Source organism: Ursus americanus, chromosome 17 (genome assembly GCF_024610735.1).
Source record: "Ursus americanus isolate L20-20 chromosome 17, mUrsAme1.1.p, whole genome shotgun sequence".
Lineage (NCBI taxonomy): Eukaryota > Metazoa > Chordata > Mammalia > Carnivora > Ursidae > Ursus > Ursus americanus.
Genome location: NC_142143.1, coordinates 49,184,381 through 49,211,595, shown reverse-complemented (window position 1 = coordinate 49,211,595; position 27,215 = coordinate 49,184,381). Strand labels below are relative to the sequence as shown.

Here is a 27,215-nt window from a genome sequence, read left to right as displayed (position 1 = left end):
CCTATTTTACATTAGGTTACTAGAATGCCCAAGATCACAAGTCATAAATGTTGGAGGTAGCATTCCTGCTCCAGTTATTTTTTTTTTTTCCTTTTATCCCACTGCCTTTCAGTGTGAAGAGATACTTTTTATTTAAGAAGTTAGATGTTAGGTGAAGATCTGATATGTTGTACTTTCCACTGTGTTCATATGGGAGCGTGAGTTTTATTCTAAAGTTCTGTATATTATAACTAACAAAAAAAGTCATATTTAGCCTAGTTTACCACATGTCATAACTGCTTACATGTCGTTTTATCCAGTGGCTTTTTTTTTTGACCTAATGATGACATACTTCAATACCTCTATTTCCCAGGTGACTTTTCCTTTCTGTTTGTTTTTTTCCAGAGCTAAAAGTCAAGATACAATTTTTAAGCACACTGGTTATAAAGCCAGTGATGTGGATTTCCTTTTAAGCTCCAAATTCAGTTTATATGTATGTTTTGATCATACTTTAATCTCTTTGCTTTGTTTATACCCTTTTAACAGAGCTATACTTCTTGTCGCCCATAGAAAAATGGAATGAGAACTATCATTTATATATTTTTTAGTACTATTCTCCTTATCATTGCACTGTAGCTTTTCTCTCTCCAGTTTTTTTATCTTCATATTGTCTTTGACACAAAATTAATTATCTCTGGTCATTTACAGTGTTAAACACAGTGTGTTGTGATTGAGAGTGTTACTAAGTAGAAGAGAAGACCTCTTGTGTTTAATTGTATGCGAAATGCATGTAGCTTTATTGGATTGCACTGGGGATAGGTTGTACAGTGTATCACAGATCCCTTTTGGATCTCCAGATTCTCATGTAGCAATATTCTTTCAGAACAGACCTCGTTATAATACACTTCCACTTTATTCTTGGCAGTGTAAACCTTGAGGAAGTGTCAGAGACAGTCTCTGGTGTGTAACAGTTAATATTTAAAATCTCTTAATACAGTGAGCTGTCACCATGTTTAATAAATTACAGTACTGCCTTAGCATAAATTCGTTTGGGTGCCAAGTTATCTGTTGCACAGATGCTTGGTATTATTTATAGGTTTTTATCTAACCTTTGTGGGTTGACTTGCTTTTATTTTTCTATTCACTTGTCACCATGCAGTAGTGTAATTCTTTAGTTGACATATGTGCAAAAATGGCTTTTAAGAAGAGATCTGTGAAAGTACTGACAAAGCAGATCACTCAAACTTTTGGACCTTGCGCAATATAGTAGGATGAAGCTCCTATAATTTAAGTAGATGCATTGCTTTGTGTTTATTTGAATGTGTTATACTACCTTTCCTCCTAACATTGGTAAACTACAGGAGTGTCTTTAGCTGACAAAATTAGATGGAGACAGCAGCTTAATTGTTTCCCTAATGAAGTTTTGAGCCTTTAAGACTTAGAGGTGTGTGTGTGTGTGTGTGTGTTGGGGTGGGGAGGGAGTCATTATTAACTTTATATTTTGTCTTAGAGTAAGTTTTGGAATTTTCTTTAAGTGTAAAAGTCTTCTCTTGGATTACACTTTTTTTTTTTTAAAATGGGAACTTCAATTTTAGCTATTAGATTAAGTAAGTGATAATTCTGTCAAATATTGAGTTATGGATTCTCTATTAAGATATCAGAGTTCATTTTGGGAAGGAACAGACTAGCATTAAAGTCTCTTAAATGTGAAATATTTTGATATTTTCTTGATTTGCTAGTGATCTAGCTTTCAAATTTAGTAGTAAATTTATTTTAGGTAAATAAAGTCAGTCTTAAAATCACTGGTCGGTGCATTACCTCCAACTCAATAAGAAAGCGTGTTAGGAAATAATTTTGAATATTTATGAAACATTTACTTTTACTAGACACCAGCTCCTATGGCTATTTTTCTGTATTCCAAGTTTCTGACATTAATTTAGTAAAAAAGATAGCTTAAAATCTTATTTGTAAATGTAAATTATATAAATTTTGAAAAGTGAGACTGTATCAAATAAACTTATTTGAAAAATAAGCAAAACCAAAAACACCCTTACATTACAATAACTTTTTTAGTTTTTTGCAAAGGGAGAGGAAGTTTTCAAGTTTTTGATTGGTTAAGAATTTAGATTGAATTGGAAGAAAGAAAATGTTTTTTCTTGTACGTTACTTAAAATTAGGGTTTTTACCTAATGTTTTCTGGGTATTGAAGTGATCTTTTACCAGTTCTCTCATAGAATTTTTGCATCATCAACGAATATCGTTTTAATACTTTTTCTCCTCCAGCATTTTATAATGAAAAATTTGAAATAGGAAATTGAAAGAATTGTGCTGTGAACACTTACATACCCACACCTAAACTCTACAGTTAACATTTTCTGTATTTGCTTTATTATATATCTTACCCATCACTCTGTCCATCCATCATTCTGTCTTTTTAAAAAATTTACTTCATAGTAAGTTGAAAACATTAGGATACTTAATCTTTACATATGTCATGCATATTGTTAACTAGAGTGAGGGTTTTTTTTTTTTTTTTGGTAAAATTTATATACAGTCAGATGTACCAATCTTTAACGTACTGTCAGATAAATTTTGACAAATGCATCCAGCTGTGCAACTTAAATCCCTGCAGGTATAGACCATTGCCTTCACCTCTAACAGTTTCCTCATGCCCTGTCAGTCCTCTTACCACTGTCCTGATTTTTTCACTGTAGATTAGTTTTGGTTCTAAAACTTCATGTAAGTGGATTCATAGAATACTCTTTTGTGAGGCTTTTTTCACTCAGCATATTTTTGAGGTCCATCATTGTTGCATTTTCCAGTAGTTTATTCCACTTTATTACTCTTGATTTGTTTTTGAGGCTCAAAAGTATTTTAGGGAGAAATTATTTATCCCTTCCTGAATTCCTGAAGCCCTTGATACTAAACTCTAAGGTTGTATTGATTACATTATATATCATAGCTACTCTTTTATCTCCACTAGTCCTTAAGCACTGTGTTCTCATAACATGGTTTATAGAATATGCTCTACAAATACTTGTTGAACAGTCTGTGGTTAGAAGTCATTCTTATGGCTTTTGTTATAGAGATCCCAAACTTGGGGTACAATTATAATGCAAAATTGGTGCTTGGATAAAGACAGAAATCTCAATTACAGTCTGTTATCCCCCCTCCCTGCCCCTGGAATCTTCATTTTTATGGTGAGCAAATGTGAGATTTTCAAGTGATGACAAGGTTGAAAGAGACCATAATTGTTCTTTATCATTACAGAGATGAAGAATAAGAACCAAGTAATAAGGCTATTGTCAACTTAATTATAAGTTTTGATCTTTTATTTTCTTGGACACATTATTTCAGTTTTTATTTTATTCTTAGTACTATCATATCCACATTTAAAGCCCCTTTAATTTTATAAAATCACAGTGTATGTTCTGTTATTCGTTAAGAATAACTTTTTTGGAAGCAGCACACATTGTTTCCTTTCTTAAAACAGGACAAGTGGAAAGCTGAGATTCCTGTAGGATCTGAGAAGTGGAGAAGCTTTTGAGGTTTTGCCCTCCTTTTCTTCCCTTGTTATCCCCATCTAGGTCTGTACTCTGTAAATCCTGATAGGTGGGTTAAGATGGAAAGGTTATTTATGAGTAGAGCAAGGGTGGTACAAGAGTTTACCTTAGGCAAACTAGTAGCTAGTTTTTGTCAAAATTTTGTTTTGATTGCTGATTTAATATCAGTATTCATAGTAATTTATTAAGTATACTTGACGTAACTGTTCCTGTCTTTGAGAATGGCTATGTATTTAATAGATCTATGAAACAATTGGAGAACTTCAGAGAACAAATGGGCAGTGGGCAAAAGAATGTGCTGCCTTGTTCACCCTGTCCATTTTTAGATCAGTCTGGCTGATGGTGAAATGCAGAAGTGCTTGCCACACACACAGGTGCAGTGTTCTGCAGCTGTTGGAAACATTTGCCCCCTACTCCCCATTTCTTCACATATAATTATGCTCTGTTTAAGCCACTAAAGCTAGAAGATGGGATTTGAGAACTTGAATGTCTGTTTACAAAAAGGTACAACTCAGAGATAATTGGTCATTTAGGTAGCTGAATTTAACTGTGCCTAGATGACTTGAAGTTTCCAAAGACTAAAACCTAGCCTTAAGGTCATAGAGTTTTAAAATTATGAGAAACTGACTTTGAAAGTGCATGTCTACAGTTACTGCTCTCCAGGTTGAACTTCTTGAGGACAGGGCTTATATATTTTTATTTTTAATCTCCTGCAATTAGCTAATCTCTATCTGGCACATAGTAGGCACTTGATATATGTTTGTGAATATCTTTTGTTGGAAGATGAAGCCAAATTGTTGTTTAGATGTAGTATTAAATCAGAAAATTATGACTTTTTAAAAAAAAAGTGGTGGTCATGGATCACTTTATATTTTGATATGTCATGGAAAATCTTTACCTGGACTACAATTAGAGAACTTGGTTTTTAAGAGTTTTCCAAATCTAAGAGATAACAGTGTATTCTCCAACAGCAGTGTCTTTTCCTCATCCTCATTTTGGGCATTTTTCATCATAAGATTACATCATAAGAAGTTTAAAGTTTAATAATTCCGTATCTAGAGAAAGTTCTAGAGAAGAATGCTTTCCTTAAACTAAATAGAACAAATATTTTCTTAATAGAACAAATATTTTCTTTTCTGTAGTTGTTTTTTATATAATGAAAAGAATGTAGGCTTTGGAGTCAGATGTAGGTTTAAATCCCAGCTTTTAAAACTGTGTTTCCTGCAAGAAAGCAGTCTAACCTCATCATGCATCTGTTTTTCTGTCCATAAAAATGGAAGTAATATCTGCTTTTAAAATAGTGGTGGAAGTTACCTCCTGAGTACATGGCATCAGTATTCCTGGAATCTGCCAACAGTTTAATAAATATGATTTCCTTTTTATTCAAAGGAAAAGGTTGTAGAGAAATCAGGATTATGTCACCCCCTGGCATTGGTGAAACTGTTACTCTAGGAGACTGCAGTATGCCTTCAGGCTGCTATTCATTCAGTATATATTTAGCATCAAATATCTGCAAGGCATGGAGATAGGTAGAGATTTTGCATTCTTGTTGGGGGAGGAAGCAAACAACAAATAGTTAAATTATAATATAAGTTAGCAGAGCTACTGACAGTAAATACATTGGGGTTCTGAGAAGGGGCGGGTCACAATGAGCTGCAGTGGTTAGGCATCCTTCATGACCGTAGCAGAGCTGCACGCAGGACCTTGAAGACAGAATGAAGGAGAAGGAAAAACATTCAGGCTTGAAGAAGACCAGAAGGATTGAAGGCTCAGTGTCTTCCTGGCAGAACTTTTTTTTGGCTTTATTGACATATAACAGTGTGTAAGTTTAAGGTATACAGTGTGTTGATTGGATACATTTATATATTGCAAAAATGATTACTAGCATAGCATTAGCTAACACCTCCATCCTGTCACATAATTACCACTTTTTGTGTGTGTTGACAACATTTAAGATCTATTGTCTTAGCAACTTGCTGTATTACTAGCTATAGTCACCATGCTATGCATTAGATCCCCAGAACTTGTTAATCTTATAACTGGAAATTTATATTGTTTGACCAGTAGTTCCCTGTTTCCCCCACTGCCCAGCTCCTGGTAGCCACCACTCTACTCTTCTCTGGGTTTGGCTTTTTTGGATTCCACACATAAATGGTATTCATATAGTATTTGTCTTTCTCTGTCAGACTTGATTTCACTTAGCATAAATGCCCTGAAGATCCATCCATGTCACAAGTGGCAGGATTTCCTTCTTTCTCATGGCTGAGTACTATTCCATTGTGTGTGTCTGTGTGTGTGTGTGTGTGTGTGTGTGTGCATCTTCTTCATCCGTTCATCCATTGACGGACAGTTAGGTTGTTTCCATATCTTGGCTGTTGTGAAGAATGCTGTTGAACATGGGAGTGCAGATATCTCCTCAAGATCCTGTTTTCATTTCCTTTGGTTATATGTACCCAGAAGTGGGATTAGCTGGATTATATGATGGTTCTATTTTTAATTTTTTTGGCAACCTCCATACTGTTTTCCAAAGTGGCTGGATCAATTTACAGCCCACCAACAGTGCATAAGAATTCCTTTCTCTCCGCACCTTCACCAATACTTGTTACCTCATCTTTTTGAAGGTGGCCATTCTAACAGGTGTGAGGTGATATCTCACTGTGATTTTAATTTGCATTTCCCTGATGACTAGTGATCTTGAGCACCTATTCATGTACCTGTTGGTTATTTATATGTCTTTAGAAAAATGTCTATTCAGTTCCTGCTGGCAGAATATTTTGTATACTGATTTATAATTGATGATAGTTTCAAGTATTCAAAACAGAAGACTGAAATTGGAGTCAGTTTTCTGGAGAAAGCAGGAGGAAAGCACCCTGAATGTGCTGTTTCCTCAGTTTTCCCGACTCATGAACAGCAGATCATTTACTTTCTAAATGCTTAGGATTCTTAAACTTAATTGAGAGACTGGCTCCAACCCTTATTATATGTGCTTTTCTTTTTTAAAGCATAAGCTGAATAAAATGAATTCTGTGAGGTTTCTTGCTCAGAGGAATATATGAGAGACTCCAAGTTCCCTACATTATCTGTACCTACTGATTCCCTTAAGTAGTCTTATTGGTTTGACTTCATTTCTTGCTATTTGCCCTCTCCACTCTGTTAACATTTCCAGGAACAATACTGCAAGCATGCTACCACTTTAAAGCCTGTATATTTCTTGTTCTTTTGGTCTTGTTCTTTTGGTCTCTTCTTTCTGGTAGCCACATGGCTTGTTCTCTATGTTCCTTCAGGTTTCTCTTCAAATGTAATCTTCTTAGGATGGCCTTCTCTGACCATCTTATTTAATACTGCTTTCCTCCCTCATGTCAAGCACCTTTCCTGCTGTTTTACCTCCAAAACACTTAGAACCGTTTGCCATACCATATATTTTTAAAATGTATTTGTACATTGTCTCTCCTAACATAAGCTTCTTGAGGGCAAGGGTATTTAAAACTTTATTTACTGTCACATTTCCAGTGTCTAGCACAAAGTACTCAATAAATAATTATTAAATGAAAATCTTTCTAAAAGCTTTTTGAATTGTGCAAGAACTTTGGGCACCATAGGCTTTTCTTCTTTTTACTGCCATTGAGTGACAAAAATGGAGCCTTTCTGAGGAAAATATCAGTTTATTTGATCAACATTAAACATATATTTGTGAGTACATTTATAGGTTGATACACTTCATTTTTTTCCTTTTTATTTGGGCATTCATAATGGTTAATGAATTTGATCTCCATGTTAAGAGAATGAAAAATGTTAACAAAGGATAAGTAAAACCATTAACATTTTTGGAATGATGTGGAAGAGAGGTTTGGAGAAGGAGAGTCGACAGTGTGTCTAATTACATAGGAGAGTATCACAAGGTTAGAATTACTTCCTTGAAGCAAAATCTGATGGGAAATCATTTGACGATTTTGAGGGCTCTAGTAGTATAATTAAAGAAACATTTTTAGGAATTTGATACAGCCATTAGGGTAGTTTAAAGGGAAGAGAAGTCAAAATATTAAGGACATTTACAAAGAAAAGTTTGGTATATTTGAGGTTTGAAATAATCTGAACAAGAAAATTGAAGGAGAAATGGTGAAACCAGGAGGATTTGAGAAAACAAGAAAACAGTTAAGAGAAGCTGTTGGGGGGGTGTAGGATATAAAGGAGGACAGTACTAGGTCTGAAACGGCTTCAAGGTTGTGCTGATTAGGGGACAGAAGAGGAAAATTTGAAATATCAGTGTGGCATTATCGTTGCTTTAGGGTAAGGGATAAGAACTATAATTTATTCTTAGATCCATGCCTAGAAAAGAGGCTTGTAAATGAGGCGTCACTTTTTTTGCCTTGCTATGCTTTTGGAATATGGTTTCTTCTTTATAAATGCTCAATTGGTGGGGGGGTGGGAGGGAGAGGAATATTTTCACAAGGGGTGGCAATATGAGGGTTTCCATTAAATATTGTAGGCAATATGGATGAAATAAAAGATACTGACATGTGGTGTTAGAAATACTGAAGTGATTTGGGGGAAGAAAAGTTAGACGTATAAGGATGCTGCTTTTAGAGGTGCATGGCTGGCTCGGTTGAGCACAAGACTCTTGATCTCAGGGTCATGAGTTTAAAGCCCCACGTTGGGTGTAGAGACTACTCAAAGTAAAATCTTTAGAAAGAAGATGCTGCTTTTAGAAATGAAGGCTTTTGTTTTTTTAGAATTGCTGTTTTTAGATAGAGTTTCCTTTATAAAACTTATTCTCAAGGCTATTTGTTAACTTAATAGGTCTGTTAATTTCATAGGTGACAGTTGTGGTTCTAGGTAGTTTTACTATAAGCATCTTTGCTGCAAGCATTTTGATAATAAGGTAATTTTGCCATAAAAGATAAATAACTGGTTGACAGTTCGGTTTGACAGTTTAGTTTCATTTCTCCATTGACCCAGTAGTCCCATTTTTATATTATCTAAATCTTAGCCCTCGTCATGGTCTATACAGTAGTGCAGGGTTTTGAACCCACGTTTCCTATAAACTTTGGAATGTCTATCAGCAGATATGTGACAATACACCAAGAGGAAACAACAGCATAGAAGGCTTTCACAACACAGTACGAAGCTTATTTACAAATATGCATCCTCGTATTTATGAACTGATACCTCTCTTAATGATGGAAGATATTTTAGCATAAAAAGTGCAATGCTGAACGAGGAGACAAATCAACAGGGAAAAAACTATGTAATACTATGAACAAAAGACTTTGAAGACAAGTGCTTAGGTACAGTCCACACAATGAAATTAGTTATTTGCACAGTATTGCCATGAATCTACACTATGCATTTTGATGTATTCAGATATTTTGTAATTCATAATAAAGTCCTTTTGACTTTGTTATTCATCGTACATGTTTCATTATATCCTTTTTAATGAGTGTCCTTTTTTTTGTGGTTTTATAGCTGATTAGTTATTCTGTTAAATGCTAGCGGTTGTCATAGGAAATTGGGGAAAATTTTTTTTGACATAAGGTGTGTAGGATGGAAAGTATATTATTGGCTTTTAATATACACTATCAGGTATCTCAGCCCATTAGACAAGAGGCAGAAATCTAGAAGGATACGAAGGGCAGAGCAATTCTTTCAACAGAATAATTGTTCTGCTCTACAACTTTCTTTGTTATCCTGTCCCCTTCCCTTCCCAGTTGCTTTGAACTTACCCTTCTCAGCCTTCTGCAGTGTTAACACACAGGGTAGAATAAAGAGGGGTGGATTTAACCTAGATATCACAACCAGAACTTTCTGAGCACTAACCGTATGTATAGTACTATGCTTGGCTCCAGGCACACAAATATGAGTGACACACGGTCCCTGTTGTGAGAATTTCACAGTAGGATAGTCTAGTGGGAGAACACCCATAATCTATGGTAATACTTTCATGGAGATACTTGAAGAGTTAGTTTTCCATTTAATAATCTTGACAAAAAATGATTTTGTTCACGGTCAAAAAGATAAGGCCATCATGGCTTTTCTTCATAGACATTAAAACCTGTTTTTTAGAATTGCATGTTTTAATATTTTTTAAAGTTATTTTTATAAAGAGCAAATAAATACTTGTTCTTCTGGTGTTGTGTGACCAGTTTATTTTAAGTAGATTTAAATCATTTTCTGTAATATATTGAACTAAATACAGCTTTATTCTAAATTGTTCAAATTTTACATTAATAAAAATTAATGTTATTAAAAAGTATCTTTTTAGTACAAGCCTGTTGTGATTCATAACATTTTATTTAATCTTTAAGCTATATTTTTTCTTCTTCCTAGTCCCCTACTGAGTGCTTTTTGATCTTCTGTCATTCAAAAATTTTTCTTTTCCAGCATTAAAACCCTGTTACTTTAGAAAAATGTCTGAAAACCCATTAGCAAATCCCTTTAGATGATCGCAGGATACATTTTTCCTTGCTTTTTTTTGTACCTTGTTAAACTGGTCTCACACATGAAACTTCTTAGAATCAGGCAGTTCCTGATTCCTATGGGACTTCCTGTTTTCTCAAATAAAAATAGAAAAGCACCTCAGAAAAGAAACCTGGTCAGTGTGAACTACTTTGTAGGCTCAGTTAGTCTTTGTTGTGACCTGGATTATAGATATCCAGGTATCTGAAAGCTCTGAATATTTTTGCATGTAATTTTCAAATAGATGATAAGGAGGAGATTCTAAATAATAACCATGAGAGATACTACATGTTTAGCCATAAACTTGTTTGTATATTTTTTAGGGGAGTTGGGTGTAGGGAAGTTGGATGGAAAAATGCTAAATCCTTTTTATAATATATACTGGCGATACGAAATTATTTAATATTGAGACAATTCTTAGCTTCTCTGATCTGTATATTTATTTCTTGCCACTTTTCCAGATGTTAGCAATGAGTAGGAAGTTTTTTTTATTATTATTAGAAGTCAGAATTTTGAAAGAATTTAGTTTTAAAAAGCATCTTGTAGATTTCCTTAAGTAGTAACTGCTTTTAATCTATATTTTGAGGAGAAAGCAAGTTTGGTAGAAGGAATGTAGTCAGTAACAGTAATAGGTAACATTTATTAAGTGCTTGACACTAAGCCAAGCATTTTATATGGTTTATCTCATTTAATCTTCACAACAACTGTATAAGGTAGGTGTCGTTGTAACATCCTTCCTTTACAGGAGGGAAAGTACAACTTAGGGTAGCTAAGAAGATGGTAGTTCATGGTCATGTTGCTAGTGAGTGATGGAGCTGGGACTTGAACCCAGACACTCAGACACCAGAGCACTGCTCTCAGTTATTATAGAGAAAACCACAGATTCAAAGTTAAGAATGGTGAATATAGTAAGTCTCAAAAATTACTACCCTAACCTTTATTATCATCAGTTTGTTTACATTTTGTTTACGTGTTCACATTCAGTTTTAGCAGAGTACATGCTGGCATTTCAGAGGGCTTGTTTAGGGGGTTTCTCATTCTCATTCTCAAATGATGCTAATAGTTCTCTTTTTTTCTTTCCTTGATAGTAAAAAACCCCTTTGATGAAACATTTGGAAAAATACAAGTAAGTAGAAGATCGTAATACTGATATTTTGTCTCATGTTTTATATGGTAAAAGTACTAGGATGACTGTCAACTAAAAAAATGCTAATTTAAAAAATTCTCTTAAGCTGAAACAATTTTCTTATTTTGAGTATTCTTTAATGTTAATATAATTAAATATGAAACAGATTTTTCTAAGAGCTGAATTGTTTATTACTTTAAGGTAAAAGTCAACTGCCAAGTGAAATGGTATTGGCATGTTATCTGGGGATCAGGTCTTAACCTTTAGAGGTATGCCTGTTTTAAGTTGCTGGATATTCTGACAATTTTTGTCCTCTGCCCTCACCTTGTCTCTTTGGATTTTTTGTTCATTGGCATGCCTATTCAACCATCAGGAAGGCAAAGATTTAGAAAGAAACATGATTCTTAGGCTACCTATTTATGATTCCTTTTCTTTGTAAAGGATCTATAATACTAATTGTAACCTAAATTTTACTCACCTGAAAATATTTTTCACTTACCATCATTATAGGCACTTCAAAGATTAAGGTATTTGAGCTTATATTATGCACAATTAGTTAGTAATTTATTATAGGAATAGACAGTAATATGGACCTGTATATAAAACATTATTTATTGTGCTTAAAGAATATTTAATAATGTGTAATCAAATCCTTAGAATATTACTTTAGATTGTTAGAGTGGGATTTTATATTGACTACACGTGTTTAGTAATATTCTTTTGTGGTGATACTTGTTTTAAAAAAGGTTGATTTTATCAATTATGATATTAAGTATAATGTTGCAATTGGCATCATCATTTAAATCCATACAATATACTCATTGCACATTGGAAATACAAGACCTTATTTTCTTCTATATAATTTTCCCCATGGGAGAAACTGAAGTTTTGAACCTCTAAATAATAGTAATAATTGTAATATAGGTAGTGGCAGTTCACTTATATTAAGTGATTATTCTCTCCCAGGCACCACGCTTAGTGTTTAAAATCCATTATTATCATTTAATGGAGACTTAATACAAACAGTTGAAAATTTCCTTGAGAAAACTGGCAGAGAATAGAAGAGGGAACTATTTAAAGGTGACAACATATGAGAGAATTTGGGAGAGTTCCCCTATAGTTTGATTTTTATCCACCCAAGAACAAGAGCTTTGCTTCAGAAAATGGTATGGCTTACTGAAAGAAAATCTGGACCTTACCAAAATAGACAGTTGAAAGGTAGCTATTTCAAATTACAGTATAAAATCATTTTTGTTTAATGAAAGTTTACTTGAAAGCTTACTTTTAAGTATGGATTTATTTGTAGATCTTTAAACTTGTTTTCAGGGTGATTAGGAAAGCCAGTGTGAGACACCTTTCAAGCTGAAGTTAGGAGACAGTTGGACAAGCAGTCAGAATAGAAGAAGACTGTAATGAAACTAAAAGTCAATATAAGTTTCTATAAGTATGTAACTTTAAAATTTGATTTACATGTTTTTCAGATTTATTTCTAGTTTAGCATATTGGTGCTAAAGGTAATTGAACCAAAGCCTTTCTTTTTCTTCCTCAAAACTGATCACATTAATAACATCTTACATAAAAACTATTTTTAGATCATAATTTAGTTGATCATGCACTTGAGAGCCTTGTAATATATAGGTGGTCATTTTTCATAAAGTGCCATTGAAAAAATAATTTTTGAAAAAAATTATAGTTTAGCTTTTTGGGTGCTTAAATTCTCTATATGAGAATGTAACAGTATGTAGGTTTATTGTCTCATGGGATTCAGTTACATCTGATTAGATTTTATTTTTTCTACTTATCTAGTCCGTTGTTAATATCTGTGAGTCAAAAGATGAGGTTTATTCCCAGGCCTCTGGTATTCATTAGAGATGTAATCACAGAGACAGGTGTCAAATTTTTGGATTTAGTTTTGTTTTTGAAAGGGGAGTAGGAATGGGCATGATCAGGACATATAAAAGAAAAGGAAATTGCTCTCTTTTACAGATAAGGGAGGAAATAAACTTCAAAACTCTTAGCTTCTTTAATCCCAAAACTTAATCAGATTTACCTTGGTTTTATGTATGGAGTCCACACACTATACTTTCTATTAGAACTCTTTCTCATCCTATTATATCGAATATATTTATTAAAAATGATTTTTGTGGTTTCATATATCACAAATGCATAGCTTTCAGAATCCTGGCTTTCAGCCCCAGCAGTTACCCTTTGATGTCTGATGCTTACAGTTTGGATTTTTAAGCTTACTCAAAGATAAGGGCTGGCTTCATTCAGAATCTGCTTGAGATAGAGTTGGGGGGGTTGGAAGTTAAGCATTGGAAGGCAAGGAGTCAGCTGAAGGAATGTCCCATGATACCTATCAACAATCTCCTATAAAACCATGGACACTGGTGGTAGGGTAGTGGAGCCTTTAATAAGTTTTCTTCTTCCTAGTATCAGTGAGTAAAGCTGCGTTGACAAACACGTGTACACTTGTCTCTCTGTCCCTAAAAATACAGCATGAAAATAAAGGGATGAAGTTGCATGTCGTTAGACGTATAAATGTTACTTTCCCAGCTTTTTATATCCCATTCGTTTTTATCCAGTATTACTGTTTTGTTTGACACATCAGGAAGAACAGAAATAATAAAGATGCAGCCTCCTCAGTGAATCATGAATTTATTCCAGATAGTGTGATAAGCTTATCCCTTCTCTTGACTTAACACTTCCCCATTGCTTGCGTTGGTCCCTCTTAATTGTGATTGCTCTGAAATTGTGGGTCTCATTGCCTTCAGCTACTTGGCAGGGTGCTTAGACATTGCAATGGACTCCTCTCTTGTTTTCTTTCATATGTTCAGTGTACTATTCCTGATGCACAGGTGTGTTTTATTTTCCTGCTCCTGAATTTTTAGAATGAAGTCAAAGTCTTTGTTTTGGTTCCTAGCAGTTGATTCCAAACTATTTTTCCGGTAGTGTGCTGAATCAAAGTAGGTGACTGATTATGTAAGAAACATAATCAGTGCCTTTATGCCTTTGCTCATGCTGTTTCTTTTGCCTAGAATGCTAGTCAAATCTGTTCTTCCTGTGAAGCCAACTCAAATATTCTCTTTCCCATAAATGGCTCTTCCCTTCCCTCTCTCTTATATATTTACATTATACTTTGTTTGCAGCTTTAGCACTTAAGTATGTTTTTGCCCTTGAGAGCAGGAACCGTCTTGTTTACTGGGCCACTTGCTTTGCTGAGAATAGTTCTTAACTCCTATTACTAGATACTCATTAAATGTTTTACTTTAATGGTTCATAAATTTATACAGGACCACTTTGGGGGCCTAGGAGAGGTTGAGGATCAAAGTGTCAATAGTCATTCCCTTATTGTGTGGTTGAATCAGATTAAGACAAAACATGAAGGGCCGCCTTGAAGTCTCATAAGAACAATAGATGTAAGTGTGCGTTGTGTAAAAGAGGATTGAGAGCATTGCTTTGGTGGTTGTGGGAGTTTGTTGTACAGAAGACCTTTTTTGAGCACTAACCTTGGTGCCAGTTTCCCAATCAATCCTCAAGAAAGCAAAATGTTTAGAGTGATGATTTAGATTTAAATTAGGGTTTAAAAAATATATGGTAGTCATTGTTTAAATATGAATTTGTCTTTGGATTATGTAGCTTTTATGATTTTAAATTATTTACTGTTTTTTTTTAATAAGATTATTTGGTACATGTTTTTGAATTAGATATTTTATAATTTCTTTTAATTTTAGGAAAGTAAGAAAAATCTTATGATGAACACTTTATACAAGCTTCATGATCGGTTGGCACAGCTTGCAGGTAATTGTAAAATTCATAGTGTCTAAAAGTGTTTTGAAAATTAATTTCTATATATAGCATGCTATATCAGTAGAAATAGTTTTTCCAAGTCTTGTGTTATGTTTGCAGATTTTCTCTTTAGAAATTTCTGTTACCTATACAGAGTAGTTTTTATTTTTATAGATCTATGTAATTAAGGCCATTTTCCTGCCTGCCCGTATGTATTAGATGAAATATATATTATATAATTCTAAAGTCAATCAAATTTCTTCATTGCATTAATAGTAACAAAAAAAATTTTGAAAGTTTACGTATCTCGTTGAATTGGGTAAGCAGTAAATTAACTAAAAACCTAGATTAAATATAAAAGTGCAGATTTTCCTTTGCTAGTTGATTAGGTATCATTTCCTGGGATAAAGTAAATATATTCTAGAATTTTTTCTACTGATTCTTTGCATTTTCTTCATATTCTGCTCTTAGTAAGTCTTTTAACATCTATAAGCTGTAGCAACAACTTATCTGCTTTATTATCTTAGCTTTTTTTAGTTATTCTTATTTCACATGTAAGCTGAAAGAAGAGACTTTGGATTATCTTCTTGTTAAAGAAGTTACAGAAAAGAAAAATATAGTTTTCTAACTTTTGTATATAGCAGATCTTTTTGTAGAAATCAGATCACTGGTAGAAGGTAAATATGGAAGTTTTTTGGTCAAGTGGAGGCCTTTAGGATCCTTATAGTTCCCCATTCTCATATCAGTCTTTGTTTTTTTGCAGGGGGAGGGTCCTTAACTCTGGTCAGTTTTTTAATGCTCATAATTCTGTGTATATCACTAAAAGCCTTCTTTACATTAATTGCTTGACTTTCATATTCATATACTACAGTCTAATGACATTTATTTGGTATGCTGTAGTTCCCAGAAATAGGTTAAGTATATACTCTGGCTAGGAATACCTGATGTTACTACCACAGGCTTCTACAGCTGTCTCTATAGCATTATTTTATGCAGTGTGCTGGATTAGCATAATCTGGGGTACTTTTAAAAATCTAGATTCCTTCCTCTAGAGCAGGGGTCAGCAAACTTTTTTCTGTGAAGGGACCAGATAGTAAGTTTTTTGGGCTTTGTGTGCTAGACTTGTTCATGTCACGGTTACTAAATTCTGCTGTTACAGCATGAAAGCAGCCATAGATAATACATAAATGAATGAGTATGGCTGTGTTCCAATAAAACTTCATTTATAAAAAATCCAGTAAAACTTCATTTATGTTTGAGGTAGGGCAGATTTGGCTATGGGCTGTGGTTTGCCATCCTCTGCTATAGAACTGTGGAAACAGAATCTTGGAGGATGCATCATAAAGTTGGAAGACTTACTTGTTTAATAGGTATTTCTTCCTTTTTTAAGACTATGACCATTAAAATCTGACTACTTGCACAAGGCCGATAAATAGGAATATGGCTACTTTTATAATAGAACAATTTGCCAAGGAGTTTACTTTAACTATTACACTTTCATGTTAAAAAAATTTTTTTTTTTAAAAATCATTTGAAAAGAAACAGGGCAGGAAGAGCTTAAAATTGAAGCTCAATATAAGGAAATTGATTTCTAATAACCATAGATAGCCTGAAAGAAAAGGCTTTGGATTTTCTTATAAATAGTTATAAGGAAGGGAAAATGTGGTTTGGGATGTACTGCATTTCTTTGTAGAAACCAGATCATAGCTAGAAGTTTCTGTCTGATTTCCCTGTTGATCTGTGTTATAATAGTTTTTAAAGCATGCACACACCTTGCTAAAAATAGGCATAGCCACCATCCTTATACACAGAATGTACATTTTAATTTGAACTTATTTGAATCCTTGAATTAATAGCTTTAGTAATAAATGTGTAAGTTACCACAATGAATTTCCCCTCTTGAAAAACAGTGACTCTCTGGAGGGCCTTCTGTGTGCCAAGATCTGTGGATAGGCATCAGTGTGACATGGTTCCTACTCTGACCAACGATTCAGTTGGAAATAGAAGGCATGTTCCTATCTGGACTATTTAGAAATGCATTTAAAGATTGCGGTTTATGTAAAGATAATTATTTGTTTTTTATTACCTACTGGATTTTTTATAGGAAATTAAATAGTGTTTATCTTCTTTCTTTATTGATTATAATAATATAACCTGTAATTGTGTAATTTGAGAATATTTTGATTAATCATGTTTGTTTTCTTCTCTTTATCATAGTACTGTTTCAAAATTAATAATATGCTAATCTTTCCAGGAGATCATGAATGTGGCAGTTCTAGTCAGAGAACACTTTCTGTCCAAGAGGCAGCTGCATATTTAAAAGTAAGCAGTACAATTAGAATTTTGATAACTTTATTCTTTTATATAAATTATATATAAATTATTACAACTTATACAAAAGTACCACACATTTGATTTCTTTAATCGTACTGTTACAAGCTTGGGCCTGTTGTTTGGTGTAATGTGAGCAGATACAGAAGCAGAATTACTCAACATATTTTGTTTTAGTTTGTTTTAGAACATTCTCTCATATAATTAATTTGGAAAGGGTACAAACATTGGTGTGAGAGAAATTGAGATAGGTAAGTAGCATGTAAGAAAGCAAGTAAGCATCTAACCATTGTCATTTATTTTAAATCTTCTGCTCCAGATTAATGTCATCTTAGGGTGCTAAGAGAATTTGCAGATGAATTTTCTAAACCACTATATGTAATGTTTTAGGAAATACTATACGAAAGGAAGGATACAGAAGATTAAGGTGAATGAGTGTTAAGTGTTAAGATGGGCAGGATTTTTTATTTTTTTATTTTTATTTTTTTATTTTATATTTTTTAAAGATTTTATTTATTCGACAGAGATAGAGACAGCTAGTGAGAGAGGGAACACAAGCAGGGGGAGTGGGAGAGGAAGAAGCAGGCTCATAGCGGAGGAGCCTGATGTGGGGCTCGATCCCAGATCGCCGGGATCACGCCCTGAGCCGAAGGCAGACGCTCAACCGCTGTGCCACCCAGGCACCCCTCTTCCTTTTTTAAGGCTGAATAATACTGCGCACACACCCACCCATCCACCACATTATCTTTATCCATTGATCTGTAGATAGATGTTTATGTCGTTTCCACTTTTTGGCTATTGTGAGTAATGCTGCAGTGACCATGGAGTGCAAATATCCTTCAGATCCTGTTTCAGGTTCTTCTGGGTAAATACCTAGAAGTGGAATTGCATATGATAGTTTTATTTTAATTTTTTGAGGAACTTCCATGCTGGTTTCCATAGTGGTTATACTGTTTTACATTCCCACCAACAGTTTCCAAGGGTTCCTTTTTCTCCACATTCTCAAAAACACTTGCTTTTTTGTTTTATTTTTTAATAGCCATCCTCACCGGTGTAAGGTGATATCTCATTGTAGTTTTGGTTTGCATTTCCCTGGTGATCAGTGATGTTGAGCATCTTTTCTTATGCCTATTAGACATTTGTTTGTCTTCTTTGGAGAAATGTTTATTCAAGTACTTTACCCATTTTTTAATCAGGTTATTTGATTTTGTTATTGAGTTGTAGAAGTCCCTTCTTTATTTTGGATATGGCTTGCAGATATTTTCTCTCATTCCTAGGTTGCCATTTCACTCTGTTGATTCTTTCCTTTGTTTGCAGAAGCTGTTTAGTTAGATGTAGTTTCTTTTGTCTGTTGTTTTTGTTGTTGCCTGTGCTTTGTGTCAATAACCCAAAAAACACTGCCAAGACCAATGTTATAAAGCTTTTTCTCTAGGAGTTTTATCTTTTCATGTCTTAGGTTTAAGTCTTTGATCCGTTTTGAGTTGATTTTTTGTGTATAGTATAAGATAAGGGTCCAATTTCATTCATTTGCATGAGGAAATCCAGTTTTGTCAACACCATTTTTTGAAGAGACAGTCCTTTTCTGATTGTGTGTTCTTAGCACCCTTATTGAGGATCAGTTGACTGTATTATGTGTGAGTTAATTTCTTTATTTTCTTTCATTGGTCTGTATGTCTGTCTGGGCCAGTACCATACTGTTCTGATTACTGTAGCTTTGTAATATGCTTTGAAGTCAGGAAATGTGAGGCGTCCGCCTTTGTTCTTCTTGCCCAAAATTGTTTTGACGGTTTGGCTAATCCTTGTGGCTTCATATAAATTTTAGGATTGGTTTTTCTATTTCTGAGAAAATGCAATTGGGGTTGCAATTGATAGGGATTGCATTGAATCTATAGAATACTTTGGGTAGCATGGACATTTTAACAATATTAAGTTTTTTAATCCATAAGCATGGGGTGTCTTTCCATTTGTGTTGTGAATTTCTTTTAGTAATGTTTTGTAGTTTTACATGTACAAGTCTTTTACCTCCTTAGTAAAGTTATTCATAGGTATTCTTTTTGATACTATTATAAATGGGATTTTCTTAATTTCATTTTCTGATTGTTCATTTTTAGTGTATAAAAGTGCAACTGTTTTTGTATGCTTATTTATCCTGCAACTTTGCTGAATTTGCTTATTCTAACAGTTTTGTGTGAGTGAGAGACAGTGAAAGAGACAGAGAGAGATGTATCTATATGTGTATATGTAATCTGTGGGGTATAAGATGTCACCTGTAAACAGGTACTTTCTCTTTTTTCTTTCCAATTTGGATGACTTTTATTTCCTTACCTAATTGTTCTAGCTAGGATTTCCAGTACTATGTATTGAATAGAAATGACAGCAGTGGACATCCTTATCCTGGCCGTGTTCCTATTCTCCAGGGAAAAACTAATATGATATTAGCTGTGAGCTTTTCATATGTGGCCTTTATTATATCGAGGTAATTTGCTTTATTCCTACTTTGTTGAGTGTTTCTAATCATGAAGAGGTATTGATTTTGTCAGATGCTTTTTCTGCATCTGTTGAGATGAACGTGTGATTTTTATCCTCATTCTGTTAATGTGTGTATCCTACTGATTGGTTTTTTTGTATGTTGGACCATCATTGGATTCCAGGAGTAAATCCTCCTTGGTCATGGTGTGTGATCCTCTTAATATGCTGTTGAATTTAGTTTGATAGCATTTTGTTGAGGATTTTTAACATCTGTATTTATCGAGAACATTGATTTGTATTTCATTTCCTGTGTGTTTTTGTTTGGCTTTGGCATCAGAATAATGTTGACCTCATAAAATGAGTGTGAAAAAGTGTTTCCTTCTCTTCAATTTTTTGGAAGAAGTTGAGAAGGATTAGTGATGTTTAGTAGAGTTCTCCAGTGAAGCCATCGAGTCCTGGGTTCTTGTTTGAGGGGTTTTTGATAACTGATTCAATCTCCTAACCAGTTACAGTCTGTCCAGAGTTTCTATTTCTTTGTGATTCAGTCTTGGTAGGTTATATGTTTCTAGGAATTTATCTATTTTTTCTCTAGGTTATCCAATTTGTTGGCAATTAATCCTTTGTATTTCTGCGACATCAGACTTACCATCTTCTCTTTTCTTTCTGATTTTGAGTTTTCTTTCTTTTTCTTTTGAGGCTTTTCAGTTTTACTGATCTTTTCAAAAAACCAACTTCTTTTTGTCTGTTCTCTGTTTTATTTATTTTTACTCTCATCTTTAATATTTCCTTCTGCTAACTTTGGGCTTAGTTTATTCTTTTTCTAGTTCCTTGAGGTTGTTTATTTGAGATCTATCTTCTTTTTTAATGTAGCTGTTATCACTGTAAACTTCCCTTTTAGTACTACTTTTGCTGTATCCCATAAAAAGCTTTTGGGCTTCTTGAATCTGAATGTCCATTTCTTTCCCCAGATTTGGAAAGTTTTCTGCCCTTTTCGCTCTTTTCCTTTTGGGACTTCCATAATATATATATTGGTCTGAGTGGTGATGTCCCATAGGACCCTTAAGCTTCCTACATTCCTCTTCATTGTTTTTTCTTTTTGTTCCTCTGACTGGATAATTTCAAATGACTTCTCTTTGAGTACCTTGATTCTTTCTACTGTTTAAGTCTGCTATAAACCCATCTAGTGAATTTTTCAATTTAGTTATTATATTCTTCAGCTCCAGAATTTGTTTTGTTGTTTTTATTTTTCCGTCTTTATTGATGTTCTCATTTCATTCATGTGTTGTTTTCCTGGGCTTGTTGGCATCTTTATGACAGTTATTTTGAAATTTTTGTCAGGTAATTCATATACTTTAGTTCCTTTAGGGTCAGTTTTTGGAGGTTTATTTTGTTCCTTTAGTTGGGCCCAGTGTTATTGTTTCCTTCTTGTGCCTTGTGTATTAGTTGGGATCTATGCATTTGAAGACGCAGCCGTATCTCCCAGCCTTTAGAGACTGCCTTTGTGCAGAGAAGACCTTCACCAGAGATTTCAGATAGAGATTCTTGGGTCCTCTCAAACCTTTTCTGTAGATGCTGGATTTGTGGGTGCAAATTCCCGACTAAAAAGATTTTGCAGGGTTGTTTTTTTTTTTTTTTTTCAGGATCTTGTAATCTCTTGCTCCCTCTGGTGTCTGTCTGCTGTACTGTGGGTCCTCTGGAGCAGCAGCGAGCTGTCCTTCTCTTTTTTGTTCTCAGCAAACCCCAAGCCTTTAGACTATGTAAGGTCTCCTCAGTGCTCTGAGACAAGTGATACAGAAACCAGTCCCTTTGGCGGCTCCCTGAGAACTTGGGACATTGGACACATACTTCGACACTTTCTTTCCTCAGGGAGAAGCCAGGAGTTTGGGGTTTTCTCCTACTCGTTTTTCACTGATCTGCGGAGAAGGGCAATGGCGAGTGAGTAGGTACTAGTTCAAACCATTGCCTTTGTTCTCAGCTGCATTCAAGCTGGTGCTCTTACCTGTCAGTGCTTAGATTCAGGCAAGACAGAAACCAGTCCTTCTGGTAGCCTCTCAGAAATACTAAACATTAGACTTATGTTTCAGTCTTTTCTTCCCCTTTTCAAGGATAAACCAGGAGTTGGGAATTTTCTTCTGGTTGCACCACGTTGTGCCACAGGACGGGGCTCTGGTGAGCGAGTGCTACCAATTTTCCTGCTGGCTTCCATGCTGCTAGTTTCACACTTGCTTGGGTTGCAGGAGCCTTTTAACTGGTTTCTGGATCTCTTACAAAGGGAATTGGTCTGTGTATTTTTGATTTTGTGAGTCCATGGGGAAAGGATGGTCTGGGGCTTCCTATTCTGCCATCTTGCTGATATCACTGCCTCTCTCTCTCTCTTTTTTTAAATCTAGAATATAGCCTTTTTTTAAAGGCTTTCATTAAAGTTGTGATGAATTTCCCGTGATATGCTTGTTAAAAAAGAGAAATGTGGATTGTTTTTAACTTGATTCAGATTAGCTTAATCTACTCAATGTAGATATCCAAAAGATGTTAAGACAGTATAATATGTGGGTTCACATTCTGGCACTGCCACATAAAAGCTGTGTGTCTTGGTAAAGTTCTTTCACTTTTCTGTACCTGTTTCTTAGTATGAAAGTGAGACTGTTATTAATTCTTGTCAGAGTGGTTGGGAGACTGAAGTGCTCAGTGCCTGATGGTTATAGTAGCTTCCCAATAAATTTTGGTTCTTTTTCTGTGTTTCTTAATTAATTAAATCTGGGTCACTCTGGAGAGATGTTTCTAATAACATGTTATAGGATTTGTCTTCACAACCTACCTTGTTCCCTTCTTCATTTTCAGTTTTGACCTAGATGAGAACACTGGTAACAGACAAATTTGTGCAGAGTATAATAGCTAATAGATTGGATAGCTAAAGAATCAGGATCCAAAAAGATCTTAAATTAGGTGGAGTTATGACTATGGGGCTCTGTCTTAGGGATGGAAGAATTGCTAAGTGGATTGTGGAGGTGGGAGCAAAGAAGGGATTGGATTGAGTAGGCTACTGAGGACACAATAAAATATTTCTCGAGGAGGGGCATAGCACGTGGGAATCCAAAGCAAGTAAGTAGTTCTTTATGAGATAATTGAAAGTGTTTGTATTTTTAGCAGTAGAAAAAACTGATCCCAAGCAGTGCTCCCTGTTTTCTCTCTCCTCTCTCTCTTTATCAGTTAAATATCTTAGAGAGGTAATGGCACAGATATGTGTTGTGGTTGGTCATAAATTCCTGGAACAGGATTAATTTACATTTCAGAAGAACCTGAGACTCTTAAAAGCTCCTGAGTACTCCATTTAAAGGACTAAAGGGAAGGGATAGAGCTTGGAGTGGGATAGGGATTGATTAGTTAAGCTAGAGCTGAGGAAGAGGCAGGTGTTCCTGTGCAAGGATGATTAACCACTACCCCCTTCCCCCATTTGGTTGCAGCTGTGGGTCAGCAATAAGATAAGGTAAAAAGAAGGGACACAGAGCCAGGGTTGGGACAAGTCAGAATCTAAGCCAGGCAGCAGTAGGGTATGAGAGATTATTTCTACTAAAGATTGGCAACAGAGGAGTTACTGGACATATCCATGCATGAGATGAGTTGGAAACTCTGTATTGAGTTAAAAAAATGGAGATTAATGAACTCCAGTCTTAAAGAGATTTTCATATCTTTTACCTGGAATTATTTTGTTTTAGATTGGTTTTACTTTTTTTTTTTTAATTCAATAGAATTTCTAATTAAGTTTTTACAAAAGATTTTGGATTAGTTCCAGTCTTAATTAGTTAAGTGAAGTTACTTTGTATTTTCAAATGCTGTGAAACCTGGTATGGCTTGTTACCACCAATGATGTATTTTGGGTTGCCACTTCAAAAAAAAGAGCATTAAACAGGAATTTTTCCCCATAAATAAAATTTTAAGGTCTAGATAAAACTTTTAAGTATTATTTTTAATAGTTTTTTTTTTTCAGTATAACATTAAGTCATGCTTATGATTTAACTAATGGTAAAAAAAGGAGAAAAGCATTTCAGATTCACCACCTGAAGCTAACCACTCATTTTGGGTTCATTTTTCTCTAGTTTTATCTTATGTTTTCATCTCTACAGTTAGTATCACTATAAATTATAAGTATTTCATATTACAGATGTTTATATATTTTTTCCTTAAAATTATCCTGAGCATTTTGTCATGTCATTGTTCAGGTTTTTGAACTTCTTTTTATCACTGGGTAATATTTCTTTATATGATTGTATTGCATTGTATTGGTTTGTGGTTTGTCAGTATTATGAAAGCCCTCTAATCTGCATATAGTATTTGATTTTCTGATTGTTTCCTTAGGAAATAGTTCTAGAAAGGAAACTGCTTTTTAAGGAGCATGAGCTTTTGTTAATACTTTTGATGTATGTTGCCAAATTACTTTCTAATTTGGAATGACCATTTTAGCACAGTCTTGCTAAAATTGGTGATTTATTTTATCCAAGTTCTAGCATAAATATGGAAGAATCTCACTACAAAGCTGATGTTAAAACCATGATGATAATACATATATCGTAGGCTCCCTGCTTCTGGAGAGAGATCTGTCATACATTTCGTGTATTTGTACTATGGTTTCACCAGCAGCACAATTAAGTGTTTGCATTCAGGAGTAAATGGGCTAAAGGATACACAGAACTCCTGTGAGTGTGAGCTGATTTTTCCCCAACTGCCAGTGCGTTTTAAGCACAATATGAGTAAATGTTTGGTTGAGTAAGATGAATGAATAAGTAAACCTCAGTAAATTTTTTTTTTATTTTCTTTTGAGTTTGATGCTTCACATTCCGTTATTTTATTTGCCTACTTTCTCTTTCAAAGGAAATTTAAATAAAGTTAACAGTTAATTTAAACACTCTTTTTTCTGAATCATTCCTCCAGTGTTTTTCTTGACTTTTTCATTTTTTTTTCCCACTTTCATCATTTTTGAGAATGAAAGCTTGTTTTGATATGTGAAAAGTGAAGAGGTCCCTCTGGTGGAACATTTAGGAAATACATAGCATTAAATTTTCATGAAGAGACATAGACTTGTTTTTAAGTTAAACGGTGTCAGCTTTGTATGGTAACTTTCCATCTAAATGATGTAACGAATGGTGTTCATTTTCTGGTTCATTTTCGAAACCTTTTTAAACTTCAACACAATGAGTATGTTTATGATTTGTGAAGAAAATACTAGGAAAGAAGATAGCTGCAAATGTGCAGAATTTGGGAGCTGGATAGGCTTTTATGGCCTAGCTTGGAATGCTAATCACTGTTAATAAAATTGTGTCTTTGTGGGAAAATAAATGTTCTGAGAAATGGAATGATGGATAAATTTCTTAATAATTATGATTTATCGGGGCCCCTGGGTGGCTCAGTAGGTTGAGCAGCTGATTCTTGGTTTCAGCTCAGGTCATGATCTCAGGGTTGTGAGATCAAGCCCCACGTCCAGCTCCGCGCTCAGTACAGAGTCTGCTTGTTCCTCTCCCTCCCTCTCTGTTCCTCTTCCCCGATCTCTCTCAAATAAATTAAATCTTTAAAAAAATAACTATAATTTATCAAGTACAATTTATCTTAGGATTTTCTTAGTACCTCTGACTTCACAATGACCCAGTAAGGTAGGTAGTATCAAACTCACCTTATAAAGAAACTAAAGCTCAGAGGGATTTAATGATTACATCGTCTAGTTGGTAAGTGGTGAAGCTGGGAATAGAATTAATGTGCTTGCTCTTCTCACTATACTGTTCTTCCTCTTAGATGGAAGGATTGGGTTCATAACCATCTTTGGAGTGAGCAAGGGACTGACCCTGAATAAAGGTTAGGATCTGAAGAAGTGATCAAAGTAGATACATCTGCATAGATGATGTAATTTTTTGTCTCCTCTTGAGGTTATACATAATAGCTAATCAGTAGCAGAGTCATGATCTGACCCCAGGCCTGCTTGTTTAAGAAGCATGTTCTTTCCATTATTCCTCGAGGTGAATGACCAAGTTCCCACTGAATCATCAAGAATTAAATCATATTTACCATTGTATTGATTTTCGTGTGTCCTATTTTGATTAATTTCAAAGGTAACATGTATAGCGTATGTCATGTCACAATTAAACAGAATATTTCCTGCTGGAAAGCCATCTAGTTATTATTACCATGTACATTATCCATTTTGTGAGCTACCCAATAGGTTTTTAATCGGTATTTGACTTCTCCCTGTATCAGCATTTCTTTCCCTTCTTACTAATGCTTTGTAGCTTTATTTAATGAGCTGAGTCTTTTACATGAGACAGTATTATTTTTATGCTGTGAAACTGTAATCTCAGTTCAAAGCACCTGATGTCAGTTTTAAGAAAAAATACATGTTTTTGCCAATTATTTTGCAAATAAGGTAAATTTGGAATTGGGAATTTTAGGTGCGTGTGCTTTCACACACCGTATGTTAAAATAGATTTGTTAAAGATTTGGGAAAATACACTTTGAACTTAGAACGATTTAAATGAAGCAGTCAGCAGTACGTTGACTAAGCTATTGCCTATAAGTAAATAGTAATAATTGTAATAGACTTGCTTTAAAAATTTGTGTCATCAGTGATTAGAAAATGGGCATTTTATGATGCAAGTATGCCTTACCTCAGAGGTTGGCAAACTACAGCCTTTGGGCCTATTTTTTGTATGGCCTTGTAGCTGTGGTTTTACAACATTTTTAAAGGTTGCTTAGAATATATGTGGCAGAGACCAGAAATGTATATGGCTACAAAGCCTGAAATATTTACTCTTTGATCTTTTACAGAAAAGGTTGGCCTGCCCTTACCGTACAGCTTTCTAGGTGGCAACAAAAAAATGAATAATAAAATACTTTCCACTCTTAAAATCAGGAAGCTGCTATGCATGCTATAATGTTAGCATGAGCTGTTTATTTTTTTAAAGATTTTATTTATTTATTAGAAAGAGAGACCACGAGTGGGGGAGGGGCAGGGAGAGGGAGAAGCAGACTTCCTGCTGAGCAGGGAGGCCGACGTGGGACTCGATCCCAGGACCCTAAGATCATGACCTGAGCCGAAGGCAGACACTTAACCGACTGAGCCACCCAGGCACCCCTAGCATGAGCTGTTTAATTAGCATAGCCAGAAGAAAAAATTCAACTTCTAATTCTTCAAAAATTCTGTTTTATAATACTACAGAACTCTGTATACTATGTAGAACATTTGTGGAAGTAAAGGTCTGTTTCAGACCTTAATACTCTATTAATTCTTTAATGAGGTTTTAAATAAGTTATAAATTGTCTTTTGTATTTTGTGTGTTCTTAAGGGGACATTCCATGGTTCCATTTTATTCCAAATAGTAAGTGGATATGAGGTGGTATTAACATGGGGAAAGAAAGCAAAATGAGAAAATAACAACAGATACTCTTCTCCTACCCTTATTATTTTATAACTAAAAGTTTTAAGCTCATTGTTCCTCCACATACTTAGCTTATTAGGGTAGGTG

The 27,215-nt window shown here is 34.6% G+C and overlaps 1 protein-coding gene across 3 annotated transcripts in view; it reads left to right on the top strand.

Annotated features, from left to right (window-relative positions):
• Positions 1 to 27,215, top strand: part of LEMD3 (LEM domain containing 3) — a 75,812-nt gene that overhangs the window by 16,199 nt on the left and 32,398 nt on the right. For all 3 annotated transcript variants that reach the window (XR_015727199.1, XR_006778124.2, XM_045789651.2), the window contains exons 2-4: positions 11,084 to 11,121; positions 14,856 to 14,922; positions 17,165 to 17,232. Coding sequence is in view for 1 of the 3 variants with exons in the window: in XM_045789651.2 (XP_045645607.1) it covers positions 11,084 to 11,121; positions 14,856 to 14,922; positions 17,165 to 17,232 (173 nt within the window). In the remaining 2 variants the exon portion in view is untranslated. The remainder of the gene's footprint in view (positions 1 to 11,083; positions 11,122 to 14,855; positions 14,923 to 17,164; positions 17,233 to 27,215) is intronic.